The sequence below is a fragment of the Drosophila virilis genome, unplaced genomic scaffold (genome assembly GCF_030788295.1).
Source record: "Drosophila virilis strain 15010-1051.87 unplaced genomic scaffold, Dvir_AGI_RSII-ME tig00002586, whole genome shotgun sequence".
Taxonomy (NCBI): Eukaryota; Metazoa; Arthropoda; class Insecta; order Diptera; family Drosophilidae; genus Drosophila; species Drosophila virilis.
The window spans coordinates 231-21,193 of NW_027212942.1; the positions used below are offsets into that span (position 1 = coordinate 231).

Here is a 20,963-nt window from a genome sequence, read left to right on the forward strand (position 1 = left end):
TGAACAGTCCACCAAGCGCCAAAACAAAGGCTACACCTAGCCTTACTCTGCAGAACCAACAACCGCCTCCCAAAACAACGACCGATTCCGCGTGGTCCGCTCAGCGGCGCAGTGCGGTAAACTTGCCCAGACCCTAGCCATCTCATGGATCTGGACCACCAGCCGTATGCACTGAGTAATAGACCAGTGTATACTACAAAAAAAAAACAAAAAAAAAAAAAAAAAAAAAAAAAAACAATTGCATATCGACCACCTATAAAACAATAAATACTACACCAAGCACAACAACCTCTAACCTGAACAGTCCACCAAGCGCCAAAACAAAGGCTACACCTAGCCTTACTCTGCAGAACCAACAACCGCCTCCCAAAACAACGACCGATTCCGCGTGGTCCGCTCAGCGGCGCAGTGCGGTAAACTTGCCCAGACCCTAGCCATCTCATGGATCTGGACCACCAGCCGTATGCACTGAGTAATAGACCAGTGTATACTACAAAAAAAAAAAAAAAAAAAAAAAAACGCCTCATATCGACCAATAAGCCTGCTTGCAGGTTTCTCCAAAATCTTTGAAAGGCTTCTCATGTACAGGCTCTATGAATGCTCTGAATTTGCAAAGGCCGTGCCACTACATCAATTTGGCTTTCGCAAAGATCATGGCACTGAGCAGCAACTAGCACGGGTAACCCAATTCATCCTGAGTGCATTTGAAAAGAAACAATACTGCTCAGCCGTCTATATCGATATACGCGAAGCATTTGATCGAGTATGGCACGAAGGATTGCTCTTGAAACTTGGCAAGATACTGCCTAATAGGCTGTATAATGTTCTCAAGAGCTATCTACTTGATCGCACATTCATCGTACATGGAAACGAGGGCATTAAATCTAGAATAGGCAAAGTTAGCGCTGGAGTGCCCCAGGGGAGCGTACTTGGGCCAATTCTATATATCATCTACACATCAGATATGCCATTACCACACATTGCAACACCTCCCAATCCAACAACAACAGCAGCAACAATAACAAATACAGAAACGTCCATAACTAACCCATACAACTGCAGCATGCTACTGTCAACGTTTGCCGATGACACAGTCATAATGAGCTCTGCTGACATACTGCAAACATCATACAGTGCAAATCAAACGTATCTGCGCCAATTCACCATTTGGTGCAATCGCTGGTGCATCCAAATTAATGACAGCAAATCAGCTCATGTAGTACATACTCTACGCAATTTAAACAGCCGAATGAATTACCTGACTCCACGACTCAATGGGCAAGAAATCCCCTCTAAACCAAGGCAAAAGTACCTAGGTGTCCATCTGGACCGAAAGCTCCACATGCAACACCATGTTACGCAGCTACGATGCCGTCTTAAAGCACTCTATAATAAACTAGAGTGGCTAATAGGAAACAAAAGCGTACTCTCTGTAGAATGCAAAATCACTATCTACAAGCAGATGATTGCGCCGATATGGAGATATGCTTTGCCGATCTGGGGTGCCATGATCTCTGACACACAGCTACGCCGAATAGAATCCACACAGAACTGGATTCTAAGGAAGATAGTGAAGGCCTCCTGGTGGACTAGAAACAAAGACATACGTGATACTTACGACATAGGCACAGTGGACGAAATATTCCATACTACAAGCAAAAGATTCGCCGACTCACTTGCTATTCATCCTAATGCCAACGCTCGTAAGCTAATCACAAGTCCGTATGTTCCAATTCGTCTTGATCGGCAAAGGTATAGTCTGCAACTACAACAACATGTTCGCCCTCTACAGCAACTAGTGCAGCAATCGCAAGAACAACAACAGCTGCCAACTCTGCTTCGCATGGAGCTTGAAGAAGAAGAAGCAAACTCGCTCAGAATGCAACAGCAGCAGCAACAGCAGACCCCACAACAACAGCCAGCCAGATTCAGCGAAATGAGGATAAATTCGCTAAGAAGGCACTACAGAGAGGGACGAATTACGCTCGAAGAGCTAAAACTAGCAATTAGGGAACAGCCATTGGTGATTCAGCAATTAGTACTGCCTCGCGAGCTGGCTATTCAAATATACCAGCAGCAACAACAGCAGCAGCAACAGCAACAACAGCAGCAGCAACAGCAACAACAGCAGCAGCAACAGCAACAACAGCAGCAGCAACAGCAACAACACCAGCAGCAACAGCAGCAGCAACAGCAACAAGAGCAGCAGCAACAACAGCAGCAGCAACACCAGTACCAACAGCAGCATCAGCAACAGCAACAACAGCAAATACAGCAGCAGCAACAACAGCTCGAGGGACTCCAGCATCAGCCAAATCAGTCGCCTGACGTCGAAATAGTGCTAGATACACCACAGCAGCAACAAGAGCAACAACTAGAACGGCCACTTCCACAACCTCAGCAAGCCAATTTACAACAGCAACGGCTAACTGAGGACGAGCAGCAGCTTGAGCACCGACTTGAAAGACTCAGGCAGCAACTTGAGCGCGAGATGGACGAGGCTGCAAATAACGAGCCAACTCAACAACAGCGAACACCAGAGCAGCAGCAATCAAACCAACAGCAACACACAATAGCCTTAACTGAAAATAAAAATACAAATATTAATCCAAACAACTCAGTCTGTGCCAATATAACAAATTTTTCTATTTCACAGAGCATAATAATAGCCCCATACAGCCTCATAAACATTGCCACAGATGCTCCTTGGCAACAAAATCAGCCCACAACCACACAACAGCTCCGCCAGCAGCACTCGAACCTTCACCAGCAGCACCTACAGCAACAACGGGAGGTAGTGGAGGCGCCCAGCAGCAACAACGCACAGTCAACAGTCAGGGGGGCTAAAAGAAGAAGAAGCAGTTCAACAAGCTGTATTGAACCCAAAAGACGCTCACCTGCAGCTCCTGACAACCAGCAACAGCGGCAACTCCACACTCTACTCGGCAAAAGGCACTCTGGGGGACCAGCTCAACACAACTGCTGGCCTCCAAAGCGCCAGAAGCTCGTGCAACAGCAGCAACAACGTCAAGCATGCCTTCGCAGAACACGGCTGGGTACATGTCAGCTGCAAATGCCCCACAGGCTGGGAATATGGCTCCTACTCTCCTGCTTTGGCATGCAAACACACCATAAGGTGCCCCAGAAGCTTGTGTGGGCACCTCCAGCAGACTACGGTCAATCCTCGACGAACGGCAGACACCTCCAAATTGCCAGAAGGCGCCCGTGGCACTCCTGGCAGCGGCTCCAACGTCGATGGTCCAATTGCGGGCGGCAAACACACAGGAAGGCCAGGCCGTATAACATATTAATCCATGAGACCTGAAATAGATAAATAATAAGTAAATTTGCACCAACTAGAATTATAAATTCCAACAAATCCTTAAATTCGCCCCTCTGGCAAACTATGTTTACAATTTAACTCAATCAATATGTTAACTCAGCTGTTCATAACGCAATCGAAAGCAGCCCTGATAACATTAACAGAGGTATGTTAATAACAGAACCAATTGAGTAATTGCTCAACTGTTCTGAACGCAATCGCCAACAACCCTGATAACGTTAACAGAGGCACTGTTAATAACAGAAATAGTACCGCCAACTGCTAAAATTCAAATAAGCCTGCCAAGCATAGTATTAAGTAATGTTAAATGTAAAAAATAATTGTTAAATGTTTATTTATCGTAATTCGTCACAATTTTCTTTTATGTTGTGATATGCATGTAAAATTTTGTTAAAATATGTCATACATGCCAGTAATTTGTCAGCTAGTCCGTTCCACAATTAGACCTATTTCGTTCCAATTCTGTCTCATATATTGCATTGTGAACTAGAATTAAGCAATGAAAAAGACAATAAAATGCGACTACTAGCTTAATCGCTAGAAGTTCGCCGTAGCGCACGCATGCGCAGCAATTTAAAAAACCGAGCAGAATTGGCGAAACATGGACACACGGTTCGCTTTGCCAGCGTCATTAAACATCGATTTGAGCGACGGCCACTTAACATGTTTGAAGTCGAACTGGCACCAAACGGCGACACCAACGACAAAGTACTGGAACTGAAAACTCTGGGAAACCAACACATTGAAGTAGAAAGACAGCTGAAGCGAGATGAGCCTGTACAGTGTCATCGGTGCCAATCGTTTGGGCATAGCAAGAACTACTGTCGTAGGCCTTTTGCATGTCTCAAATGCGGTGAACAGCACCCGACTACAACGTGTACTAAACCCAGAAACACACCTGCTAAGTGCGTTAACTGCAAGGCTGACCACATAGCCAGCTTTAAGGGATGCAGTGTGTACAAAATGGAGCGGGAAAAAACTAGCAGCAAACCGTGTCCGGGCGGCAATTGATAGGCAACAGCAGCACCAACAACAGCAGCAACAGCAACAACAACAGCAGCAGCAGCAGCAGCAACAGCAGCATCAGCAACAGCAACAGCAACAACAACAGCAACAACAGCAGCAGCAACAACAACAACAAAATCGGCAGCTACAACAACATCAGCAGCAGCAGCAACAACAACATCGGCAGCTACAACAACATCATCAGCAGCAGCAGCAACTACAACACCAACACCAGCAGCCACAATACCTAGCAATTAATACTTCAGCTCCTAGTGGAATTAAGTCGACTAAGGAACGGAAGCAACAGCAACAGCAACTTCGGCAACAACAGCAAAAGCAGCAGCAGCAACAACAGCAGCAACATCAACAGCTGAAGCCAAACAATCAACTGACTTATAGCCAAGTAGCCAGTGGACAAGCAAATACGAGCCTCAGTCACAACCCAGCCATGCAACACCTCAAGAAGTACCAGCAACAGCTACAACTGGAGCAGCAACAGCAGCAACGACAACAGCAGCAACAACAACAGCAGCAGCTACAGCCCGAGCAGCAGCAGCAACTTCAGAGGCAACAGCGACTGAGGCAACAACAACTACCTGAGCAGCAAAAACGGCAGCAATATCAACGACAGCAAGAGCAGCAATCACATGAGCAACAGCAACGACACCAGCAGCAATCGCAACAACAACAACATAGACAACAGGCGGACTCACCACTCTTGGAGGCGCTGCAGCAAAATGTGATAAGTATAAATGAGATGTCCAAGAAAATAGACATGCTAATTAGCCTGTTGCTCACAATGGCAGCAAGCAACACTAATATTAATAAACAAGGAGAACAACAAACAATCCCACTAACAACATCAACCTCTGATACCTTGAACAATGTCAATAAAAAAAACAATTTTCCTAATTTAATGAGTACATTGATTAGCACAGCACAGCCAATAAACAACAGCCAATCGGCAAACGCCAATTGTGAACACATAGCCACTGACAGTAGCCAGTATGTATAGAGCGAACAACACCAACAATGCCAGCGCGACTGCCACATTGAGTCAAGTCAATGATGGCAGACACACCACTCACACTACTAGTGACACCACAACTACTACAACAACACATTTGTCCAACCTTAACAGTCCATTGCTTAACAGGAGAAGGCCAAACATTATTCCAAATACGAACCACAGCAGCGACCAATATGGCAACTCTTTTAAAATTGCATATTGGAACGCTGCTGGCGTTAGAAACAAACTAAATGAATTAGAGGTTTTCATGAATCGACATAAAATTGATATTATGATGCTCGTCGAGCTACGATTGGGCCCCAGCGCTCTCAATCCAGGTCCCCCAATTACTATTAACGGCTACCATACATATGCGGCAACTCGCCCACCACCACACCATAGATGCGGGGGTGTTGCCACTTTAGTAAAACACGGAATCAAACACATTGCCCTGGAAGCAATTGTGTTTGAATCCATGCAATCTGCACCAGTAGCTGTGACCCTGGCAAAAAATGAGACCATTGTCCTAGCTCCAATTTATTGCCCACCGCAATATAATTGGAGCGCTGACATGTTTGCCAAACTTTTCCAACATTTTGAAAAATTGAGCGGGTCCGGGTTCATTTTATGTGGCGACTGGAACGCCAAACATTCCTGGTGGGGCAACCAACGTGCTTGTCGACGAGGGGTAGAGCTGCTAAGAAGCATTCACAGCAACAAGAAGCTGAACATTCTTGCTACAGGTGGGGCTACACACTTCCCATACACAAGTAGGAACAGGCCATCCGCTATCGATATTGCGGTCTACAGTGGCATTAACAATGACCGACTACAAACACACTCTACAATCGATCTAGAATCGGATCATCTACCTATACATATAGGCCTCAGAGTAGGCCGATTCCCGTATAAACAAACAACAATGCGATTGCTACCGATAAATGCAAACGTAAAAAAATTTCAAAACCATTTAGATAAAAACGTTCGTCTTAATACAGAAATAATATCGGGACCCGATATTGAAGACGCCATCGACATATTAAATAAAAACATATATAATGCTTCCTTAGCAGCAACACACCCACCTCGTAGACATCAACAGCAACAAAGACAAGGCACAAATACAAATCGCATGAACCATGGCCGTTTTAAATTAACAAACGAAACAATTAGACTTTTGGCAATAAAACGGCAGCGCAAGAGAGAACATATGGTTATGCGAACACCTCTCACGCGAAGCCGACTTAGCCAGGCCCAAAACAAACTAAAAAAAGCGCTTCGTATGGACAAGAAGAAACAAACGAACAAAATGTTTGAACAAATAGATGCCACTGATCGCTACAAGATACAAAAGCTTTGGCGCATCACAAACAACATCAAAAGGCAACCAGAGCCAAATTGGCCACTTAAAATACAAGCGACTGACAACAACAACAGTCGCAGCAATAGAACACAATGGACTAAAACTAGTAAAGAAAAGGCTGAGGTCTTCGCTGCATACCTGGAGCAACGTTTCAGCCCCATATTCTCAAATACGGCTGAATACAGACTCCAGGTGAATAATGAGATAAACACTAGACAGCAAACTAACGATTGCGACAGCGGCGCTGGCGTCGCTGGTGTTATCCCTTTTCGCCCAATTACATATACTGAGGTGACAAAAGAGATTGGCTGCTTGACAATAAAAAAGGCTGCAGGCATCGATAACATAGACAATAGAGTCATTAAAGCACTACCAAAGAAAGCAATACTGTACCTTGTCATGATATACAACTGCATACTCAGACATGGCCATTTCCCGCGACAGTGGAAATGCGCTGCCATAAAAACAATTTTAAAGCCTGGAAAACCCACAGAAGATGTCGCCTCATATCGACCAATAAGCCTGCTTGCAGGTTTCTCCAAAATCTTTGAAAGGCTTCTCATGTACAGGCTCTATGAATGCTCTGAATTTGCAAAGGCCGTGCCACTACATCAATTTGGCTTTCGCAAAGATCATGGCACTGAGCAGCAACTAGCACGGGTAACCCAATTCATCCTGAGTGCATTTGAAAAGAAACAATACTGCTCAGCCGTCTATATCGATATACGCGAAGCATTTGATCGAGTATGGCACGAAGGATTGCTCTTGAAACTTGGCAAGATACTGCCTAATAGGCTGTATAATGTTCTCAAGAGCTATCTACTTGATCGCACATTCATCGTACATGGAAACGAGGGCATTAAATCTAGAATAGGCAAAGTTAGCGCTGGAGTGCCCCAGGGGAGCGTACTTGGGCCAATTCTATATATCATCTACACATCAGATATGCCATTACCACACATTGCAACACCTCCCAATCCAACAACAACAGCAGCAACAATAACAAATACAGAAACGTCCATAACTAACCCATACAACTGCAGCATGCTACTGTCAACGTTTGCCGATGACACAGTCATAATGAGCTCTGCTGACATACTGCAAACATCATACAGTGCAAATCAAACGTATCTGCGCCAATTCACCATTTGGTGCAATCGCTGGTGCATCCAAATTAATGACAGCAAATCAGCTCATGTAGTACATACTCTACGCAATTTAAACAGCCGAATGAATTACCTGACTCCACGACTCAATGGGCAAGAAATCCCCTCTAAACCAAGGCAAAAGTACCTAGGTGTCCATCTGGACCGAAAGCTCCACATGCAACACCATGTTACGCAGCTACGATGCCGTCTTAAAGCACTCTATAATAAACTAGAGTGGCTAATAGGAAACAAAAGCGTACTCTCTGTAGAATGCAAAATCACTATCTACAAGCAGATGATTGCGCCGATATGGAGATATGCTTTGCCGATCTGGGGTGCCATGATCTCTGACACACAGCTACGCCGAATAGAATCCACACAGAACTGGATTCTAAGGAAGATAGTGAAGGCCTCCTGGTGGACTAGAAACAAAGACATACGTGATACTTACGACATAGGCACAGTGGACGAAATATTCCATACTACAAGCAAAAGATTCGCCGACTCACTTGCTATTCATCCTAATGCCAACGCTCGTAAGCTAATCACAAGTCCGTATGTTCCAATTCGTCTTGATCGGCAAAGGTATAGTCTGCAACTACAACAACATGTTCGCCCTCTACAGCAACTAGTGCAGCAATCGCAAGAACAACAACAGCTGCCAACTCTGCTTCGCATGGAGCTTGAAGAAGAAGAAGCAAACTCGCTCAGAATGCAACAGCAGCAGCAACAGCAGACCCCACAACAACAGCCAGCCAGATTCAGCGAAATGAGGATAAATTCGCTAAGAAGGCACTACAGAGAGGGACGAATTACGCTCGAAGAGCTAAAACTAGCAATTAGGGAACAGCCATTGGTGATTCAGCAATTAGTACTGCCTCGCGAGCTGGCTATTCAAATATACCAGCAGCAACAACAGCAGCAGCAACAGCAACAACAGCAGCAGCAACAGCAACAACAGCAGCAGCAACAGCAACAACAGCAGCAGCAACAGCAACAACACCAGCAGCAACAGCAGCAGCAACAGCAACAAGAGCAGCAGCAACAACAGCAGCAGCAACACCAGTACCAACAGCAGCATCAGCAACAGCAACAACAGCAAATACAGCAGCAGCAACAACAGCTCGAGGGACTCCAGCATCAGCCAAATCAGTCGCCTGACGTCGAAATAGTGCTAGATACACCACAGCAGCAACAAGAGCAACAACTAGAACGGCCACTTCCACAACCTCAGCAAGCCAATTTACAACAGCAACGGCTAACTGAGGACGAGCAGCAGCTTGAGCACCGACTTGAAAGACTCAGGCAGCAACTTGAGCGCGAGATGGACGAGGCTGCAAATAACGAGCCAACTCAACAACAGCGAACACCAGAGCAGCAGCAATCAAACCAACAGCAACACACAATAGCCTTAACTGAAAATAAAAATACAAATATTAATCCAAACAACTCAGTCTGTGCCAATATAACAAATTTTTCTATTTCACAGAGCATAATAATAGCCCCATACAGCCTCATAAACATTGCCACAGATGCTCCTTGGCAACAAAATCAGCCCACAACCACACAACAGCTCCGCCAGCAGCACTCGAACCTTCACCAGCAGCACCTACAGCAACAACGGGAGGTAGTGGAGGCGCCCAGCAGCAACAACGCACAGTCAACAGTCAGGGGGGCTAAAAGAAGAAGAAGCAGTTCAACAAGCTGTATTGAACCCAAAAGACGCTCACCTGCAGCTCCTGACAACCAGCAACAGCGGCAACTCCACACTCTACTCGGCAAAAGGCACTCTGGGGGACCAGCTCAACACAACTGCTGGCCTCCAAAGCGCCAGAAGCTCGTGCAACAGCAGCAACAACGTCAAGCATGCCTTCGCAGAACACGGCTGGGTACATGTCAGCTGCAAATGCCCCACAGGCTGGGAATATGGCTCCTACTCTCCTGCTTTGGCATGCAAACACACCATAAGGTGCCCCAGAAGCTTGTGTGGGCACCTCCAGCAGACTACGGTCAATCCTCGACGAACGGCAGACACCTCCAAATTGCCAGAAGGCGCCCGTGGCACTCCTGGCAGCGGCTCCAACGTCGATGGTCCAATTGCGGGCGGCAAACACACAGGAAGGCCAGGCCGTATAACATATTAATCCATGAGACCTGAAATAGATAAATAATAAGTAAATTTGCACCAACTAGAATTATAAATTCCAACAAATCCTTAAATTCGCCCCTCTGGCAAACTATGTTTACAATTTAACTCAATCAATATGTTAACTCAGCTGTTCATAACGCAATCGAAAGCAGCCCTGATAACATTAACAGAGGTATGTTAATAACAGAACCAATTGAGTAATTGCTCAACTGTTCTGAACGCAATCGCCAACAACCCTGATAACGTTAACAGAGGCACTGTTAATAACAGAAATAGTACCGCCAACTGCTAAAATTCAAATAAGCCTGCCAAGCATAGTATTAAGTAATGTTAAATGTAAAAAATAATTGTTAAATGTTTATTTATCGTAATTCGTCACAATTTTCTTTTATGTTGTGATATGCATGTAAAATTTTGTTAAAATATGTCATACATGCCAGTAATTTGTCAGCTAGTCCGTTCCACAATTAGACCTATTTCGTTCCAATTCTGTCTCATATATTGCATTGTGAACTAGAATTAAGCAATGAAAAAGACAATAAAATGCGACTACTAGCTTAATCGCTAGAAGTTCGCCGTAGCGCACGCATGCGCAGCAATTTAAAACCAGCAGCAATCGCAACAACAACAACATAGACAACAGGCGGACTCACCACTCTTGGAGGCGCTGCAGCAAAATGTGATAAGTATAAATGAGATGTCCAAGAAAATAGACATGCTAATTAGCCTGTTGCTCACAATGGCAGCAAGCAACACTAATATTAATAAACAAGGAGAACAACAAACAATCCCACTAACAACATCAACCTCTGATACCTTGAACAATGTCAATAAAAAAAACAATTTTCCTAATTTAATGAGTACATTGATTAGCACAGCACAGCCAATAAACAACAGCCAATCGGCAAACGCCAATTGTGAACACATAGCCACTGACAGTAGCCAGTATGTATAGAGCGAACAACACCAACAATGCCAGCGCGACTGCCACATTGAGTCAAGTCAATGATGGCAGACACACCACTCACACTACTAGTGACACCACAACTACTACAACAACACATTTGTCCAACCTTAACAGTCCATTGCTTAACAGGAGAAGGCCAAACATTATTCCAAATACGAACCACAGCAGCGACCAATATGGCAACTCTTTTAAAATTGCATATTGGAACGCTGCTGGCGTTAGAAACAAACTAAATGAATTAGAGGTTTTCATGAATCGACATAAAATTGATATTATGATGCTCGTCGAGCTACGATTGGGCCCCAGCGCTCTCAATCCAGGTCCCCCAATTACTATTAACGGCTACCATACATATGCGGCAACTCGCCCACCACCACACCATAGATGCGGGGGTGTTGCCACTTTAGTAAAACACGGAATCAAACACATTGCCCTGGAAGCAATTGTGTTTGAATCCATGCAATCTGCACCAGTAGCTGTGACCCTGGCAAAAAATGAGACCATTGTCCTAGCTCCAATTTATTGCCCACCGCAATATAATTGGAGCGCTGACATGTTTGCCAAACTTTTCCAACATTTTGAAAAATTGAGCGGGTCCGGGTTCATTTTATGTGGCGACTGGAACGCCAAACATTCCTGGTGGGGCAACCAACGTGCTTGTCGACGAGGGGTAGAGCTGCTAAGAAGCATTCACAGCAACAAGAAGCTGAACATTCTTGCTACAGGTGGGGCTACACACTTCCCATACACAAGTAGGAACAGGCCATCCGCTATCGATATTGCGGTCTACAGTGGCATTAACAATGACCGACTACAAACACACTCTACAATCGATCTAGAATCGGATCATCTACCTATACATATAGGCCTCAGAGTAGGCCGATTCCCGTATAAACAAACAACAATGCGATTGCTACCGATAAATGCAAACGTAAAAAAATTTCAAAACCATTTAGATAAAAACGTTCGTCTTAATACAGAAATAATATCGGGACCCGATATTGAAGACGCCATCGACATATTAAATAAAAACATATATAATGCTTCCTTAGCAGCAACACACCCACCTCGTAGACATCAACAGCAACAAAGACAAGGCACAAATACAAATCGCATGAACCATGGCCGTTTTAAATTAACAAACGAAACAATTAGACTTTTGGCAATAAAACGGCAGCGCAAGAGAGAACATATGGTTATGCGAACACCTCTCACGCGAAGCCGACTTAGCCAGGCCCAAAACAAACTAAAAAAAGCGCTTCGTATGGACAAGAAGAAACAAACGAACAAAATGTTTGAACAAATAGATGCCACTGATCGCTACAAGATACAAAAGCTTTGGCGCATCACAAACAACATCAAAAGGCAACCAGAGCCAAATTGGCCACTTAAAATACAAGCGACTGACAACAACAACAGTCGCAGCAATAGAACACAATGGACTAAAACTAGTAAAGAAAAGGCTGAGGTCTTCGCTACATACCTGGAGCAACGTTTCAGCCCCATATTCTCAAATACGGCTGAATACAGACTCCAGGTGAATAATGAGATAAACACTAGACAGCAAACTAACGATTGCGACAGCGGCGCTGGCGTCGCTGGTGTTATCCCTTTTCGCCCAATTACATATACTGAGGTGACAAAAGAGATTGGCTGCTTGACAATAAAAAAGGCTGCAGGCATCGATAACATAGACAATAGAGTCATTAAAGCACTACCAAAGAAAGCAATACTGTACCTTGTCATGATATACAACTGCATACTCAGACATGGCCATTTCCCGCGACAGTGGAAATGCGCTGCCATAAAAACAATTTTAAAGCCTGGAAAACCCACAGAAGATGTCGCCTCATATCGACCAATAAGCCTGCTTGCAGGTTTCTCCAAAATCTTTGAAAGGCTTCTCATGTACAGGCTCTATGAATGCTCTGAATTTGCAAAGGCCGTGCCACTACATCAATTTGGCTTTCGCAAAGATCATGGCACTGAGCAGCAACTAGCACGGGTAACCCAATTCATCCTGAGTGCATTTGAAAAGAAACAATACTGCTCAGCCGTCTATATCGATATACGCGAAGCATTTGATCGAGTATGGCACGAAGGATTGCTCTTGAAACTTGGCAAGATACTGCCTAATAGGCTGTATAATGTTCTCAAGAGCTATCTACTTGATCGCACATTCATCGTACATGGAAACGAGGGCATTAAATCTAGAATAGGCAAAGTTAGCGCTGGAGTGCCCCAGGGGAGCGTACTTGGGCCAATTCTATATATCATCTACACATCAGATATGCCATTACCACACATTGCAACACCTCCCAATCCAACAACAACAGCAGCAACAATAACAAATACAGAAACGTCCATAACTAACCCATACAACTGCAGCATGCTACTGTCAACGTTTGCCGATGACACAGTCATAATGAGCTCTGCTGACATACTGCAAACATCATACAGTGCAAATCAAACGTATCTGCGCCAATTCACCATTTGGTGCAATCGCTGGTGCATCCAAATTAATGACAGCAAATCAGCTCATGTAGTACATACTCTACGCAATTTAAACAGCCGAATGAATTACCTGACTCCACGACTCAATGGTCAAGAAATCCCCTCTAAACCAAGGCAAAAGTACCTAGGTGTCCATCTGGACCGAAAGCTCCACATGCAACACCATGTTACGCAGCTACGATGCCGTCTTAAAGCACTCTATAATAAACTAGAGTGGCTAATAGGAAACAAAAGCGTACTCTCTGTAGAATGCAAAATCACTATCTACAAGCAGATGATTGCGCCGATATGGAGATATGCTTTGCCGATCTGGGGTGCCATGATCTCTGACACACAGCTACGCCGAATAGAATCCACACAGAACTGGATTCTAAGGAAGATAGTGAAGGCCTCCTGGTGGACTAGAAACAAAGACATACGTGATACTTACGACATAGGCACAGTGGACGAAATATTCCATACTACAAGCAAAAGATTCGCCGACTCACTTGCTATTCATCCTAATGCCAACGCTCGTAAGCTAATCACAAGTCCGTATGTTCCAATTCGTCTTGATCGGCAAAGGTATAGTCTGCAACTACAACAACATGTTCGCCCTCTACAGCAACTAGTGCAGCAATCGCAAGAACAACAACAGCTGCCAACTCTGCTTCGCATGGAGCTTGAAGAAGAAGAAGCAAACTCGCTCAGAATGCAACAGCAGCAGCAACAGCAGACCCCACAACAACAGCCAGCCAGATTCAGCGAAATGAGGATAAATTCGCTAAGAAGGCACTACAGAGAGGGACGAATTACGCTCGAAGAGCTAAAACTAGCAATTAGGGAACAGCCATTGGTGATTCAGCAATTAGTACTGCCTCGCGAGCTGGCTATTCAAATATACCAGCAGCAACAACAGCAGCAGCAACAGCAACAACAGCAGCAGCAACAGCAACAACAGCAGCAGCAACAGCAACAACAGCAGCAGCAACAGCAACAACACCAGCAGCAACAGCAGCAGCAACAGCAACAAGAGCAGCAGCAACAACAGCAGCAGCAACACCAGTACCAACAGCAGCATCAGCAACAGCAACAACAGCAAATACAGCAGCAGCAACAACAGCTCGAGGGACTCCAGCATCAGCCAAATCAGTCGCCTGACGTCGAAATAGTGCTAGATACACCACAGCAGCAACAAGAGCAACAACTAGAACGGCCACTTCCACAACCTCAGCAAGCCAATTTACAACAGCAACGGCTAACTGAGGACGAGCAGCAGCTTGAGCACCGACTTGAAAGACTCAGGCAGCAACTTGAGCGCGAGATGGACGAGGCTGCAAATAACGAGCCAACTCAACAACAGCGAACACCAGAGCAGCAGCAATCAAACCAACAGCAACACACAATAGCCTTAACTGAAAATAAAAATACAAATATTAATCCAAACAACTCAGTCTGTGCCAATATAACAAATTTTTCTATTTCACAGAGCATAATAATAGCCCCATACAGCCTCATAAACATTGCCACAGATGCTCCTTGGCAACAAAATCAGCCCACAACCACACAACAGCTCCGCCAGCAGCACTCGAACCTTCACCAGCAGCACCTACAGCAACAACGGGAGGTAGTGGAGGCGCCCAGCAGCAACAACGCACAGTCAACAGTCAGGGGGGCTAAAAGAAGAAGAAGCAGTTCAACAAGCTGTATTGAACCCAAAAGACGCTCACCTGCAGCTCCTGACAACCAGCAACAGCGGCAACTCCACACTCTACTCGGCAAAAGGCACTCTGGGGGACCAGCTCAACACAACTGCTGGCCTCCAAAGCGCCAGAAGCTCGTGCAACAGCAGCAACAACGTCAAGCATGCCTTCGCAGAACACGGCTGGGTACATGTCAGCTGCAAATGCCCCACAGGCTGGGAATATGGCTCCTACTCTCCTGCTTTGGCATGCAAACACACCATAAGGTGCCCCAGAAGCTTGTGTGGGCACCTCCAGCAGACTACGGTCAATCCTCGACGAACGGCAGACACCTCCAAATTGCCAGAAGGCGCCCGTGGCACTCCTGGCAGCGGCTCCAACGTCGATGGTCCAATTGCGGGCGGCAAACACACAGGAAGGCCAGGCCGTATAACATATTAATCCATGAGACCTGAAATAGATAAATAATAAGTAAATTTGCACCAACTAGAATTATAAATTCCAACAAATCCTTAAATTCGCCCCTCTGGCAAACTATGTTTACAATTTAACTCAATCAATATGTTAACTCAGCTGTTCATAACGCAATCGAAAGCAGCCCTGATAACATTAACAGAGGTATGTTAATAACAGAACCAATTGAGTAATTGCTCAACTGTTCTGAACGCAATCGCCAACAACCCTGATAACGTTAACAGAGGCACTGTTAATAACAGAAATAGTACCGCCAACTGCTAAAATTCAAATAAGCCTGCCAAGCATAGTATTAAGTAATGTTAAATGTAAAAAATAATTGTTAAATGTTTATTTATCGTAATTCGTCACAATTTTCTTTTATGTTGTGATATGCATGTAAAATTTTGTTAAAATATGTCATACATGCCAGTAATTTGTCAGCTAGTCCGTTCCACAATTAGACCTATTTCGTTCCAATTCTGTCTCATATATTGCATTGTGAACTAGAATTAAGCAATGAAAAAGACAATAAAATGCGACTACTAGCTTAATCGCTAGAAGTTCGCCGTAGCGCACGCATGCGCAGCAATTTAAAAAAAAACAATTAGACCTATTTCGTTCCAATTCTGTCTCATATATTGCATTGTGAACTAGAATTAAGCAATGAAAAAGACAATAAAATGCGACTACTAGCTTAATCGCTAGAAGTTCGCCGTAGCGCACGCATGCGCAGCAATTTAAAAAAGCGCACGCATGCGCAGCAATTTAAAAAGCAATTTAAAAAGCAATTTAAATTAAATTTAAAAAAAAATTTAAAAAAAAGCAATTTAAAAAAAGCAATTTAAAATTAAAAAAAAAAAAAAAAGAATTTTTCAATTCTAACAAATAACATAAAACACAACTTAAAAATCAGAATTTTTCAATTCTAATAATTAACCAAGCTTGCAAATATATTTGTGAAGTTATCTGAGTAATTGCTAAACAGGCATAGTGGCAAGCAAATACAATAAATATTTAAAAGGTGCAAATAGTGGTAAAAGACAAACATAACTGCACCAGAAATAATATATAAAGTGCATAAATGCAAAAACCAACTGTGTCTAAAAGCCCGCCTAAAAGTCCGCATAACGCTTCTGAAATTACCGCAAACTCGGCTGTCCCCCCCCACCGCGCAACCGAAGAATGCAGCATAAGTGAAAGAGCGAAAAGTGAACTTTCACAGTTGCAGCAACAGCTCACAAAAAATCCGCAAAAGCAGCTCAGCCGAGAACACCGGCGACAGCAGTTGCTAAGGCTATGCGAAGAGGAGGAAAGGTTAATGCCCGATGTCCCAGCGCAGCAGCCGACGCTTACGCTCAAGCATAAGCCGAAGCTGAAAACAGTTCTCGCCAACTCTTCACCGCCCAGCTCGGCACCGCTGAGAATGTCTCTGACGAAGTCGTCGAAAGCTAAGGCAAGGAAAGAGAGCCAATCATCTGCCTGCAGAGAGAAAAGTCCAGAAGAGAACATCTATGTCAATGTGTTGGAGTCTGACGATGAAAGCGACATAGCAGCCAATAAAAATTATGACCAGCCGCAACAGCAGACAACTATTGCACAGGTACATAATTTCAATACAAATACTAGCATAACTAGCACTCCCAAAGCAGCCTCTCACTGTGATCCATCGCCAAACGTATCGGCACACGAAGTTGAACTTCATAATGTTGATAACACAAGAGAAGCTAGCTATGTTAATAACATTGATGAACTAACAGACGTCTTTGACGACGAAGATGATGATGATGACTGTTACCGGCCCGCTGCTGTTATTAACAGCTCAGTTGCTGACATGCTTAACAGAACAACTACTGTTGAGCATAACAGCACAGCCACTGCTAACAGAGGGGAAATTCTTGCAAATGTTAAAACATCTGATGCATTTGCTGCCAATAATATTAATAGTATTACTTTTGAAAAAATCGAACCAATTCCACAAACAATAACGCCAACAGTAGCAAAAGGACCTAAATTTAACTGCTCTATGCTACCTACGACTTCCCTGTCTGCCAAGAAAAGTTTAAAACGTAAAGGTACACTGCCGCAACAAAGCAAACAAAAGCGAGCACAGACACTGGCAGTACAAGGAAACTCACGACCAGGCATGAAGATACAGGACTTCTTGAAGTCATCAACAAGAGTAACTAAGGCAACAAATAAAGCAGCTATAATCAACAAATATAAAAAAAGCAATCGTAATACTAAAAAAGTAAACCCCTCTAGCAGCACTAAACTCAACAACAGCAGTATGGATATTGACCTGGATAGCAGCGACATATCAGCAAATAACATAGGCTCTGATGATGACATTGTTCAGATCCAGAGCAATGCACAAGAGGTTACAAACCACGCCACCAAAGTCCAGCAACAACAACAGCATCGACAGCAGCAACAACATCACCAGCAGCAGCAACAACAGCAACAGCAGCAGCCAACTAAAAGCACAAAAATTCCAACAATTTTTCTACCCAGCATAAGTGACATACAACAAATAATTGATATGCTCAATAATACAGTGGGTGCAAATAAATATACAACAAAGTGCACACAAAACGATGGAGTCAGAGTGCAATGCAGCGACTTACTATCGTATAATGCAGCTATAGCAATGCTCGGCGCCAATACGGAAATACAGATGCACACCCACCAGATGCGAAGCGAGCGAGGATACCGTGTTTTACTTAAAAATGTCCACCACTCCACGCCATGCGAGCAAATCCGAGCAGAATTGGCGAAACATGGACACACGGTTCGCTTTGCCAGCGTCATTAAACATCGATTTGAGCGACGGCCACTTAACATGTTTGAAGTCGAACTGGCACCAAACGGCGACACCAACGACAAAGTACTGGAACTGAAAACTCTGGGAAACCAACACATTGAAGTAGAAAGACAGCTGAAGCGAGATGAGCCTGTACAGTGTCATCGGTGCCAATCGTTTGGGCATAGCAAGAACTACTGTCGTAGGCCTTTTGCATGTCTCAAATGCGGTGAACAGCACCCGACTACAACGTGTACTAAACCCAGAAACACACCTGCTAAGTGCGTTAACTGCAAGGCTGACCACATAGCCAGCTTTAAGGGATGCAGTGTGTACAAAATGGAGCGGGAAAAACTAGCAGCAAACCGTGTCCGGGCGGCAATTGATAGGCAACAGCAGCACCAACAACAGCAGCAACAGCAACAACAACAGCAGCAGCAGCAGCAGCAACAGCAGCATCAGCAACAGCAACAGCAACAACAACAGCAACAACAGCAGCAGCAACAACAACAACAAAATCGGCAGCTACAACAACATCAGCAGCAGCAGCAACAACAACATCGGCAGCTACAACAACATCATCAGCAGCAGCAGCAACTACAACACCAACACCAGCAGCCACAATACCTAGCAATTAATACTTCAGCTCCTAGTGGAATTAAGTCGACTAAGGAACGGAAGCAACAGCAACAGCAACTTCGGCAACAACAGCAAAAGCAGCAGCAGCAACAACAGCAGCAACATCAACAGCTGAAGCCAAACAATCAACTGACTTATAGCCAAGTAGCCAGTGGACAAGCAAATACGAGCCTCAGTCACAACCCAGCCATGCAACACCTCAAGAAGTACCAGCAACAGCTACAACTGGAGCAGCAACAGCAGCAACGACAACAGCAGCAACAACAACAGCAGCAGCTACAGCCCGAGCAGCAGCAGCAACTTCAGAGGCAACAGCGACTGAGGCAACAACAACTACCTGAGCAGCAAAAACGGCAGCAATATCAACGACAGCAAGAGCAGCAATCACATGAGCAACAGCAACGACACCAGCAGCAATCGCAACAACAACAACATAGACAACAGGCGGACTCACCACTCTTGGAGGCGCTGCAGCAAAATGTGATAAGTATAAATGAGATGTCCAAGAAAATAGACATGCTAATTAGCCTGTTGCTCACAATGGCAGCAAGCAACACTAATATTAATAAACAAGGAGAACAACAAACAATCCCACTAACAACATCAACCTCTGATACCTTGAACAATGTCAATAAAAAAAACAATTTTCCTAATTTAATGAGTACATTGATTAGCACAGCACAGCCAATAAACAACAGCCAATCGGCAAACGCCAATTGTGAACACATAGCCACTGACAGTAGCCAGTATGTATAGAGCGAACAACACCAACAATGCCAGCGCGACTGCCACATTGAGTCAAGTCAATGATGGCAGACACACCACTCACACTACTAGTGACACCACAACTACTACAACAACACATTTGTCCAACCTTAACAGTCCATTGCTTAACAGGAGAAGGCCAAACATTATTCCAAATACGAACCACAGCAGCGACCAATATGGCAACTCTTTTAAAATTGCATATTGGAACGCTGCTGGCGTTAGAAACAAACTAAATGAATTAGAGGTTTTCATGAATCGACATAAAATTGATATTATGATGCTCGTCGAGCTACGATTGGGCCCCAGCGCTCTCAATCCAGGTCCCCCAATTACTATTAACGGCTACCATACATATGCGGCAACTCGCCCACCACCACACCATAGATGCGGGGGTGTTGCCACTTTAGTAAAACACGGAATCAAACACATTGCCCTGGAAGCAATTGTGTTTGAATCCATGCAATCTGCACCAGTAGCTGTGACCCTGGCAAAAAATGAGACCATTGTCCTAGCTCCAATTTATTGCCCACCGCAATATAATTGGAGCGCTGACATGTTTGCCAAACTTTTCCAACATTTTGAAAAATTGAGCGGGTCCGGGTTCATTTTATGTGGCGACTGGAACGCCAAACATTCCTGGTGGGGCAACCAACGTGCTTGTCGACGAGGGGTAGAGCTGCTAAGAAGCATTCACAGCAACAAGAAGCTGAACATTCTTGCTACAGGTGGGGCTACACACTTCCCATACACAAGTAGGAACAGGCCATCCGCTATCGATATTGCGGTCTACAGTGGCATTAACAATGACCGACTACAAACACACTCTACAATCGATCTAGAATCGGATCATCTACCTATACATATAGGCCTCAGAGTAGGCCGATTCCCGTATAAACAAACAACAATGCGATTGCTACCGATAAATGCAAACGTAAAAAAATTTCAAAACCATTTAGATAAAAACGTTCGTCTTAATACAGAAATAATATCGGGACCCGATATTGAAGACGCCATCGACATATTAAATAAAAACATATATAATGCTTCCTTAGCAGCAACACACCCACCTCGTAGACATCAACAGCAACAAAGACAAGGCACAAATACAAATCACATGAAC

The 20,963-nt window shown here is 44.4% G+C and overlaps 1 protein-coding gene across 1 annotated transcript; it reads left to right on the top strand.

Moving 5' to 3' along the window:
• The first annotated feature begins 1,691 nt into the window (after positions 1-1,691).
• LOC138911754 (putative uncharacterized protein DDB_G0271606) lies at positions 1,692-20,961 on the top strand. The gene is made up of 15 exons (XM_070211136.1): positions 1,692-1,703; positions 1,793-2,023; positions 2,657-2,833; positions 2,904-3,056; positions 4,632-5,087; positions 8,494-8,724; positions 9,358-9,534; positions 9,605-9,757; positions 14,103-14,333; positions 14,967-15,143; positions 15,214-15,366; positions 16,859-17,236; positions 17,993-18,152; positions 19,083-19,555; positions 20,896-20,961. The coding sequence occupies exons 1-15, from the start codon at positions 1,692-1,694 to the stop codon at positions 20,959-20,961; spliced, it is 3,228 nt and encodes a 1,075-aa protein (XP_070067237.1).
• Positions 20,962-20,963: the final 2 nt, after the last annotated feature.

Excerpts from the sequence above, each read along its gene's own strand:
- LOC138911754 (XM_070211136.1), top strand. Across the intron at positions 2,834-2,903 it reads GCAACAACGCACAGTCAACA|CTCCTGACAACCAGCAACAG; the intron begins GTCAGGGGGGCT and ends GCTCACCTGCAG. Across the intron at positions 17,237-17,992 it reads AGCAGACAACTATTGCACAG|ATCCAGAGCAATGCACAAGA; the intron begins GTACATAATTTC and ends GACATTGTTCAG.